Source organism: Argopecten irradians, chromosome 8 (genome assembly GCF_041381155.1).
Source record: "Argopecten irradians isolate NY chromosome 8, Ai_NY, whole genome shotgun sequence".
Classification (NCBI taxonomy): Eukaryota; Metazoa; Mollusca; class Bivalvia; order Pectinida; family Pectinidae; genus Argopecten; species Argopecten irradians.
In genome coordinates, this window is record NC_091141.1 from 40989305 (window position 1) to 41001209 (window position 11905).

General features: G+C 36.5%; 1 protein-coding gene across 1 annotated transcript; it reads right to left on the reverse strand.

Annotated features, from left to right (window-relative positions):
• Positions 1 to 1901: 1901 nt before the first annotated feature.
• LOC138330371 (hsp70-binding protein 1-like) lies at positions 1902 to 8478 on the reverse strand. Its single transcript, XM_069277949.1, has 6 exons — positions 8191 to 8478; positions 5983 to 6166; positions 5046 to 5267; positions 4520 to 4675; positions 3614 to 3822; positions 1902 to 3126 (listed from the first exon to the last, which is right to left on the reverse strand). Exons 1-6 carry the CDS (start codon positions 8323 to 8325, stop codon positions 3055 to 3057), a joined length of 978 nt encoding a protein of 325 aa, XP_069134050.1. The 5' UTR covers positions 8326 to 8478; the 3' UTR covers positions 1902 to 3054.
• Positions 8479 to 11905: the final 3427 nt, after the last annotated feature.

Consider the following 11905-nt stretch of genomic DNA (forward strand, 5'->3'; position numbering starts at 1 on the left):
CTAAACATTTTTAAATGCGTCTTCTTTCGAAGTTTGAGACCCAGACTCTTATATTCAGCTTGTAGCATGGTGGATGTAGGGCTCCAAAGTTTGTTTAAATGAATGACCTTGACCTTCATTCAAAGTGAGAGGTCAAATTGGGTCCAATCTTTAAACACATTTTCCCTGAACTCATTGACCCCTAAAAATTTATAATGAACTCTCCCAGTCTTTGAATTAGAATAGTTCAAATGTGTTATCAGGGATGAATTAAGAGTCCCAGTAACCCGATCACACATGTAGCTTTCATATGATAAAGAGGCAGTGTATCATGTTTGTTCACCTAAACGACCTTACTTTGTTGAAGGTCAAATAGAACTTGAATGATTGTTTTATAAGGCCTATTGACCTCTTGTTTACCATTGTATTTAGGCCCCAAAAATTATGTCTGTTTAGGGTTACATTGGCAAAAAAAGTAGGGATGGTAGGTAGGGATTTGTTTTCTTATTTAGTGTCTTTCACTCTTAAAGAGACAATTCACTCAGGCTAATTCTTTTACATAACCAAGTAGCAAAATATGACATAAATGTATTGGTCTACATTTCTTATGAAACATGTAACATAAAATATTGACAAATACCACGTCATTGTTTAGTATTTTAATTGAGACCGTTGTTATTACAAATCGTTGATCGATACGATAAAGCAGGTACAACATTCACGCTGTACCCATACCCGAGTCAAAGTCACGCACGTTGAACAAATGAACTACATAACCACTGACGAGGTGATACAATGATTTTTAGGCAAAAAAATTCACCTAATAAGGTAAACACACAACTGTCAGAGCAATATGAGCAGCATCCTCAATACTCCAGGGCTTCCGATCACTTACGATCTCTACACCCCTGGACTATCTCATAGTGAAATTGAAGGCAGCTCAGCGGAAAACATTTGACCAATCACAGGCTAGCAAAGATTTCCTTTGAAGACTTCAGAGAGAGCGACGCCTAACATCTAAGCCACACAGTCAACCACAGTGTACCGTTATACGGCTCTTTTGATGTACATCAAATGACTAAATTACCTGTTCTATTCTGTTGCCTCCAGTTTTACTATGAGATAGTCCAGGGGTGTAGAGATCGTAAGTGATCGGAAGCCCTGGATTATCGAGGATGTATGAGCAGTTCTAGAGTAAAGTTGCATTACTCTACGAGCAAGGGACAGGGTTCGGCATACAATATGTTCGAACACAATGTGTAATGGCGGACAGCGAGCGAGTTTGAACATTTCACACGTATTTCACCACCATGGGCTTTTCTGGCATATCACAGTAAAACCGACTGATCTAATTTCCATTAGAACTGTTTTTTTTTCGATATACGTACAAATTTTCATGTTCTCTTATACTGAATTGTCCCTTTAAGTAATGACTTGAACCGGAGTCTGAGATCGAAATCCCGACTTTCAAAAAAAAAAATTCGTAGAAAAGAGGAAAAAAATAGGGTCAGTCGGGTAACCCTAAACAGACACATTTTTTTTTGGCCTTATAAGGAAATCGTTGTCATTCAAAAAACTTTATATATTTCATGTATACAATTGTGACCGCAGGGGCTTGGTATGAATTTCATATCATCTGTCAATAAATATGCACTGTCATACATACATATATATATATATCTTGACATTTTGTAGGAAATTTGTATCAAGTCCCTGTGATAGTGACATCACAAAGAAACAGAACCATATGAGCAATGTGTAGTATGGTCTCATAACTCAGACTTTAACTCATTCATCACTGAAATCTCAAAATGGACTGGTCTAGTCTTTGATTTAGAAGGTTCTAAGTGCATCTTCAGGGGTGAATGAGTACAATGTGGCAAGGTTGTGTAGTGCAAAAAATAAATACATACAACGATAAACCCAGAGACAATTGTATTTAATAAATATTGTTCTATATGTCGCATTAAAACCTTTCTAACTGAACACATTGGTGTAATCAATGTAACAAGTAAACAAATTGCTTATTAACATATCAAATTTGTAAACAAAATCATGTACCGTAAAATCAAAACAATTGTGGTTGCAAACCTTTAAAAGTCACATACTTCAAGCTAGCAAACTCTGATGTAAATGTTTATGGCAAAAAATTTGCTAAAAAACAACCACATGCTTACTGCATCATTAAGGCAAAAAAAAACATTTTTCTCCATATTTTGCGCAATTTCTTATAATGGCAGAAATTGTAAAAGTTCATCAAAATGCTCCCCTTTAAGAGTATTATCATCCTTTTTTAACCATTTTTAAGATTTCTGCAGTTTAAATAGCACCCTCAATATTTCAGGGGTTATTATCACTGTCGTTATATCCATCCATGGAATATTTTATAGTAAAACTGAAGGCAGTTCAGGAGAAAAAACTGACTGATCACATGCCTGTGCAGACTTCCTTTAAAGACTACAGAGAGAGTGACACTCACCTTCAAAGCCACACAGACAACCACAATGTTTATGATATTCATTGTTTCCATGTACATCAAAGGACCAAACTACCTACTTATCTGTTGTCACACACAGAGCCTTCAGGTTTATTATGAAATATTCCAGGAGTGGATATAACGACAGTGATAGTAACCCCTCGGGTATCGAGGATGATGTCCCTACAGAGAGCTGCTGCTGAACGTATCTATCTTGTACAGAGTGTAAACATTGCTGTGTCCATAAAGTTGCATTGTATTCGATGCAGTCAAACACTGTCCAATCAAGAACAAGCATATGCAAGAATTAACTGAGAATTCCGAAATGGAATTTCAAAATAGCCATCAAAAGTTGATGAACACAGAAAGCACAACTATTATATACTGAGTATAGTTTGTGTGCACTGTATATGAGCGTCACTATTAACGCAAAATATGGTATTAATCATTATATATGCCATATGTAGTGAATGGACAACCAAAGCAGTACAGCTACATGTTACAGTCTGAAGTCACTGGGGTGTGACTTGGCCACCTCAAGCGTGACAATATATCTGTCTAGTGGTCGGGATTTACGCCTGATTTGGTATGTGATGTGATCATCTTGCCACATCTGAAGTGTCCTGGTCTTGTAGTAATGCTAGCAGTTCTGTGGCATATTCTAGCTCCTCCTGAAACAAAATCAAATTATGTTGATTAGAATGTCTTCTTTGTGGTTAAATTCCTCATATTGTTTATCATTATTTTTTATGAATTATATTCAACCCAATAAGTAACTTAACCAATTGTGAATATTGAGGAGTGCTTAAGAAAGTAAATTTACATTCTTAACTCATTCACCCCTGAAGACACATTTGAACTCTTCCGATTCAAATGTTGGAAAAGTTCATTGTGAATTTTCAGGGGTGAATGAATGAATAAAATCTTTGCATGACAAAACAAATAAAAGAAGAAATAACATTTAGGTATGAATTGAATTAAGATATAAATAAAAGGCATAAGTAAACTTAATGCCTAAAAAATGAGGAGTTGGGCTTCATGTGTCAAATATAAGGGCTTAATGATTCAAATATGAGGGCTTAATGTGTCAAATATGATAGTTGGAGCTATACCCTACAAGCTCTATGCAAGTAGAAAATATTATATCTTCATTCTTACCTGAAACTCATCTTTTCCTTTCAGAAATTGTATTCTATCATTTAGCGTAGTGATGAGGTTAAGTTCATGCCGATGACATTCTTGGCATGCCCTTGGGTTGTCCCGGACAATCGTTAGCAGAGCTGACATGAGGTGTTCATGGAAGCTGCCATGTTCCCCCTGTAGATGTCCTACTAGTTGGTCGATCATTCCAATATCACACATAACGTCTGAAAGAAAGAAAACATCATTCCAATATCACACATAACATCTACAGGAAAGAAAACAAAAGTTACATAAAATATGTGTTCAAAAAGGATGCCACAAACCTTTCAAATATGCAAAATTTAATGGCAACTAATTTTGACTATGTTTGTTTTGAGGTGATCTGATTTCTATAAGTAATAATGAAATGAAACATAATACAAGAGTCCGATGTTCTTTCTGGTTATTCGCATTCTATCTTACACTTAATGAAAATATTTTTCTTTTTGTAACCATGGAAAGACTAACGAAAATTGGTGGTTGAGCTCTATTCGATAAGACATGTGTATTACAATTTATGGTTTCTATGCACATGCACACAACATGCAATTTATGTTTCACTATGGTCACTATAGCTATGATCAAACTCGTTCTATATGTCCTGGCCTTTGTACTCTTGTGATTTAATGTAATGACCCTTGAACTCTGTGATATAATGTACTGACATTTGAACTTTGTGGTGTAATTTAATGACCTCTGATATAATGTACTGACATTTGAACTTTGTGGTGTAATTTAATGACCTCTGAACGATGTGATATAACCGACCTTTGAACTCTGATATAATGTACTGACCTTTGAACTCTGTGATATAATGTACTGAACTTTGAACTCTGTAATACAATGTACTGACCTTTGAACTCTGTAATACATTGTACTGACCTTTGTACTCTGGGTTCTCATTACACAGGCTAGTCAGCATGAATGCCGCTTTGATCTTAAGTTTTTCTACATCCGACTGCATGGCTCTCATAACCACAGAGAATCCGTCGTTCTCCACAAACACCTTCTGGGCACTAGGAACATCTCTGCATAAACCTATGAAACAGGAAAAAAATGTTGTAACAGGATGTTTTAATTTATATACAGTGGAATCTGCTTTAGTGACCACCTCTGTATAAAGACCACCTGTTTATTAAGACCACTTTCCCAAATGGTCATTTTAATACAATTCAACCTGTGTATAAAGACCACTTGGCTATAAAAACCACTTTCCCCTTTTCCTTGTGCTGTCTGACATGTTATATTACACAGGTATTTACAAAGTTACCTGCTCTTGCAGGTATAAGTATCCTTCGAGATAATTAGATTGCAGGCAGAAACTAAATTGTTTTCTTTAAAAGATACAGCATTTCACATGCATGCAAGGGCAGATAAGTCTGTGTAATATGCTTTGAAATGGACTTACATGAAATGGCGTAAAGTGCTTTTGTTCTGACAGTAGCATTGTTGTCATTATCTATGATTCGCAGTACCAGGGGAAGTAACTCGTGTTTCAAAGCTGCCTCCTGGCAGTAAGGATTATTCTGAACCAGAATACCAAGGAGTTCCAGGGAATTCCATCTAATTTCTGCCTCGCTGTTATCAAACTGCTTGGCCAGTACTTCATAACCTCCGATCTTGTGAAAATCTGGCAAAAGAAATTATTGAACATGAATTAACAAAAGTACAATAGTAAACAATGTTTGTCTTTCTGGTGGTCCTTCTTAATTTCAAGTGGTCTTTCAAATCTTCCATCACATTTAACAACAAATAAAAGTTATTTTCTTTTGGTAAAGTATCAATATAAAGTATATAAAAAATAATCTCCACAAATCTGTATATTCTTTTTAATACTAAGTTTATCTGGACAGAAATGTACCAGGTTCTCAATGATATGATAATTAGAATTATAACCTGATGATCACTACAGAACCACTATATACTAAAGACAACCTTGGCAGTTTTTCCAACACCCTGGTGGTTACAGACCACATGACCACAATCTAATTAAAATTTGTAATTCATCTCCTAGAATCTCAGGACATACTATCTGTAGAATCAACTATACTAAAGATTTTGTAGGCGACACATTGATTGGCTAACAGTAGGGGTCATGCTGAGCGAGGCATTGTTAGACCTTGTATTGGAGCGTTACATAGAGTATTGTAGTGGAGCCGAATTGATAGTCTAATTTTAATCAGATTGACAGGACCACAGATACAATCGACTTTTGAACTTAACTCCTCCCCTAAAATGTCATAATGGTCTGGTCTAGTCTTTGATTTAGAAGAGTCTAAATGTGTCTTCAGGGTAAATGAGTTAATTCCAAATTTACCTGGTATTACTTACAATATTCAACTTACCAATTGCTAAATCAATATTTTCACACCATTCCAGCAATTCTTCAAGGACTGCAATTTTCTCGTCAACCAAATTTTCATTTTCATTGTCTTCATCAGCCTCATTCAATTTTACAAGTCCGTCTTTCATCCTGGTGATAGGATTTGTGGTCATATTGTTTAACGCAGTCTCCAACCATTCCCGTCTCTGTAATTTATGTAAAAAATTTAAAGTTATATTAGATATAATGCAATTTTACATAGTGTTGGGAATTAGTTGTAAAATTACAATCGATGACCGGTTTAGGACAACTTTAGGACAACTTTAGGACAACTTTAGGACAGCCTACTAATTATCGCTTTTATAATAGGATTACCATTTACAGAAAACTCTCCTATATTTGAAATGTGGTTTTGCACATATATTACATAATAAAGGTTCAGATAAGTATAATATAAACACAAGTTATCTCCCATTTTAACAATAGACTATTACCTTTGAATAGTCTTTAGGAAAATCATAATTGATCGATCATCTTTTACAATTGAGAACCAACACTAATTTTACATGTAGCTGGTTAGAAACTACTCCCATAACATGAGAGTTGACTGGTCACCCGTTTTTTTTTTTTATCGGACGTTACTTTGCTGACTGTCGACTCTCATTTCCGAAGGCCTATTTCTTTGATGCAGCTTCCGACGTCGGATGAAGTCGGAAGGAAAAATGCAATAATATCAATATTTATAGCTCCAACATAGATAACATCAATGTGTACTTACAGTTTAGGTATTAATTATCCCATTTATCTAGTAAAACAATAACTTTGGGCCTCATAAAATAGTATTTTAGCGGATTAGATATGATGAATCCTTTCTATAACATTTTGACCAAGTTTTAAAAATGGCGGCTAGTTACTACTACTGTTTACTACAAAAAAACGGAACGTGAATTCAAGCGGGCAGAATACAAGTAAAAGTAAAGGCAGATAAAGCATTTTGGGGACTTTGCAATTTGATTTTTCTATTTACTGGCCGGATTGCTAAGTTTTGTCTGGGTCATGACAGTTTATGTTAGAAGATATAAATATTTGTTTTAGATGGATTTTACGGCTTATTTTGTCAAAATACTTGTTATTCTATGAAAAAGAGGTAGGTATTTGACATTGATGACTTTTATGAATATGATTTAAATGTTTTATATTGTCACAATCCAAACTTTGAAAATGTTACCCTCAGCATCGGGTAAATGGCCTATCGGAAGTTAGAGGTTAGACACGATGTAATGTTCCAAAAGTGTCTCGTCATGCTATACCTCTAACATTGTTGGAGTAGTTAGAAACTAGTAAGGCTGAATTTGAAATCAAGGTCTCTACTCTCTCCAATTGATGGAGTTTTCAAAGTAGCTTTAAACTGTTCAATAATCTTGAATTCACTAAATAAACTGTTTTATAATTTCTTCCAGTCCTTCACAACTTGTTGAAGAGAATGCCTAGATCTGTTCTTTGTTCAAATTTTCTAAATATATGAATGGTACAGTTGGTAGTAGACTTAAGGTTACACATTGTGCACACATGGTGTGCACTCCGTGTGCACAAGGGTGTAACCTTTAGTCTACTACCAACTGTAGATATACCCTTATTTACAGCTGTTTTACAGTCTACCCCAACAATGTTAGAGGTATAGCACGATGAGACACTTTTGGAACATTACGTCATGTCTTGACGTCGAAAGATGCATCAAAGAAATAGGCCTTCGGAAATGAGAGTCGACAGTCGGCAAAGCAACGTCCAAAAAAAAAACAGGCTGACTGACAGTCGACTCTCATGTTATGGGAGTATTTTACAGTCATGCATTATACAATTTTATCTGTAACTACATAACTCCAAGTAGGCCTAAATACTCTGGCACTGACACCAGATTAGACATTATGACAGATAGAATTTTCCACCTGACATCTATCTGTCTACTCCAACAATGTTAGAGGTATAGCACGACGAGACACTTTTGGAACATTACGTCGACAGTCAGCAAAATAACGTCCGGTAAAAAAACCGGCTGACCAGTCGACTCTCATGTTATGGAAGTACTGTCTGTCATGATGTCTTAGTCTGGAGGGCCAATGTATCTCGAGCTACAACTGTGAGAAATTAATTATAATTTCAATATTTCCATTACTTTTATTTTACCACACCTATGTCTGAAACTATGTCTTTATGAAATCGCCATGTTTACCTCAGGAGGAATCTGACTGACAACCGCCTCGGGATTGTCACATGTAGCTCCTTGTTCGATACAAAACTTTAACAATCCCTGCATGTTTTGGGGGATTCTCGACTCTCGCTCATCTCCTCCTCCGCTAGCGCTCATGGTGCTGGTTGTCACGGGCCGATCGTAAGATGTTAATAATTTACACAAATCTGCTAAATGAAGTAGGATTCTTGGAGGTACCTGATAATAACACACAGGGGAAAGATCTCGAATTATTTACAGTTTCCCGAAGTTTCCAGCATGGTCGTTGGTGTACACTCATAATAACGTTAGTGATTTACGCCCATTGGATCAAGATACGCAAACGTTTGTATTCTCCAGGTTAAGTCACAGAAACGCTTGTCTCGCATGCAACTATGCATAGTGTATTTCGTGTAGCATCGATAGAAAAGTTTTCGGACACCGTTATTCAAATCAACTATTGTCACACGTGACTTTTTAACTTTCATGAAACTTCGGGAAACTGTAAATAATTCGAGATCTTTCCCCGTGTGTTTATTATAAGGTACCTCCAAGAATCCTACTTCATTTACCAGATTTGTGTAAATTATTTTTTTGAAATCAAAGTAGCAAGAAACATATGTAAGAGAGATTGGAAGCTCTTGTTACTTGAGAGTACGAATTTACGAAACATTAATAATTTAAAAAAAATCGTTAGATCTAGAACTATCTCAATTATCTAACTTAGTAATTTTAATTAACTAACGATTAACATTACATTATCTGGAAATACACCTTACTAACTTTGCAGCTTCTCGGCAAAGAGAAGTTGTCTGAGGAAGTAAATTGTGTTTTTTTTTTAAACAATCGGCGCGTTGAAAGTATTCAGTTTTTGGCGCTCTTGCTGTCGATATGTTATCACATGTAGGATATTGGTGCGCAGAATATTTTTTGACGCATAAAGTATGCTGGCATATTTAAAGAGGAGTAACTGCGTGGTGTTATTAGAATTGTCTATGCACAGACGTTTGGCTCTATAGACATTTTTTCTCTCTACAGTACACGTAATACTAGTACTGGGCCAGTATTGATACGGAGATAGTGGAAAAATGTCTCAGAGCAAAACGCATGTGTAACCCTGGTCAATACTAACTGCAAGATATCGCTCGGCTAGAGAGAACTTCTCTTTAGCTCGATCGGTTGAGCGTCGGACTAGTAATCCAGAGGTCCCGAGTTCGATCCCTGGCAGAGGCAGGTATTAAATTTATTGTAAATCCTGCACCCTGTTACACATGTACATGCTAAACGTGCACTATAGAGTAGTCTTCAGTCTACTTCTAGGAGAAAACTACAAAAGAACTTTCGCATATCGACTTCTCTAAGTATCCCAGTTATTTTTTTTAATTGAGAAAGGATTATCCTGTCGTAATCATGTTAAGTATGAGTTTTATCGATTTTTCCATTTTGACCCCTAAGACGCCTATAAAAATGGTCTGTGGACATGTTAAAAGGTAAAGTGTCTGTACTGTAATATATACCTCAGGGATCTGAGATTAGTTACAGTTAATTATATCACAGGGATCTGAGAATCAGTTACAGTTTATATCACAGGAATATGATAATTAGTAACAGTTTATATAACAGGGATTTGAGAATCAGTTACAGTTTATAGCACAGGAATATGATAATTAGTAACAGTTTATATCACAGAGATCTATAGGACAGTTATATCACAGGGATCTGAGATTATTACAGTTTAGTTAACTATGGACCAGCCAGAGTTCCCACAGACCATTTTTAAATGTTTTAGGGGAATTGGCCGATAAAAAAAAGATACTAAAAATACTTAAGTAGATCTTTTTTTTTTTTTTTTTTTTGCGCGTCGTAACCCTGTAGTTGGAATGGGACAAAATTGATCATTTAAACTTGAATAAAAGCACTTCAAGGGCCACTACCGTTTCGAAACGGCTTTTAATTTAAAAAATGAATGTAAAACGAAATTGATATTTTTATAGAGTCATAAAAGTTATAAACTTACCGTTAATACAATAATTGTACTTCACTTACTTTCACATTCTCAACAATTTTAATTTAAATGAATTAGATGCTATTTACCATAACGCGGGTCGTTTTGTGTTTCCCGTCGTCGTCCTAATTACTGCGCGTCTGTTGAAGCGACATGAATCTTCACTGTTTGCATAGTTTACGCAGGGTATCTTGCATTTGGTCGGTGTATAAATCCCCATAGGTCTTTGATACTGTATACAGTTCGTATATAATCATTGTTTTTAAGAAACTTTAATTTTTTTTCGCAAAGGAAGTAGGCCTCAGTGGCGTAGGAAGATGAAACGTCATGGGGGGGGGGGGGCAAAGGTCCTCAATATTTTGTACCCCCCCCCCCCCCGCCACACCTACAGGAGGAGATTAATTCAACTCCCAACCATATAATATATGCTTTATGTTCATTTTTCATATATCACTAAATTTAATCCTTGTACACATTTATAGACAGTGGGGTCGCTAAAAGGAAATTAACGAATACGCAAATTGGCCGAATTAGCGTGTGAGCGTCGAAGGCGCGAGATTTTGGTGTTTTATTAGGGTCTGACGGTGACCCCCGGGATTAGTTTTATGTATTTTGATGAATTTGCGATCGCCCGACAGCGGGAGATTTTGGTGTTTGGGGGGTCCGGGGGTCTCCCCCGGGAAAAAAATACGATTTAGAATGGCTAAGATGATTTTTACGATGCATTTTGATGAATTTGCGAGCGCCCAAAGGCGTGAGAATTTGGTGTTAAGGGGGTCCGGGGGTCTCCCCCGGGAAAAAAAATTACGATTTAGAATGGCTGAGATGAGTTTTACGATGCATTTCGATGAATTTGCGAGCGCCCAAAGGCGTGAGAATATGGTGTTAAGGGGGTCCTTAGGTCTCCCCCGGGAAAAAAATTACGATTTAGAATGGCTGAGATGAGTTTTATGATAACGTTTAATGATTATAAAGCGTTCTTAACATGGTAATTTTTCGATTTAAAGCTACCTGCATTTAGAAATGATAATTGTGTCGTCATAACATTATGCAACCCTACTCGATCTGAATATACCGGCTTCACACCATCGGCACATTGTTGTGTAACATAAAAAAATGAATTAATTGTCTCGCTAAGACAAATAAACAAATTGATCTTTTAAGAGACATTTTTTTAAATAGCACATAGAATCCCTTGATGGACATTTTTAGTCTAGTTTGTGTGCATTGAATTTACACTATTTAAGGTTTGACATTATGTGCTTAAACGTTTTAGGAAATGCGCCGCGCAGCGGAAAATTTTCTAGAATGAAGTTCGAAAAATGTGTAGGAGGACCCTTTTTTCTTTCAAATAAGCATTTCAGTCGGCGAAAATGGGGGGCAAAAAGACATGTTTGCACCCCCGTCCTGGGGAACGGGGGGGGGGGGGGGCAGTTGCCCCCCTGCCCCCCCGCTTCCTACGCCCCTGGGCCTTTAATTTGAATGCAGACATCGAATAATGACATTAAACAAATTACTGCCGATATGGCTGACCAGAATAGTTTTAATCCGAAAAAAATACAGGAATAAAAGTAAGAATAATACATCGGTTACCAGGTACATATGTTGCTTGATCGGTAAAGTCGCTATTCGGCTAGTGTTCGGAGGTCTCGGGTTCGAACCTCGATCATGATAATTAGATCGCCGAAAACATAGCTGATACTGATACATCCG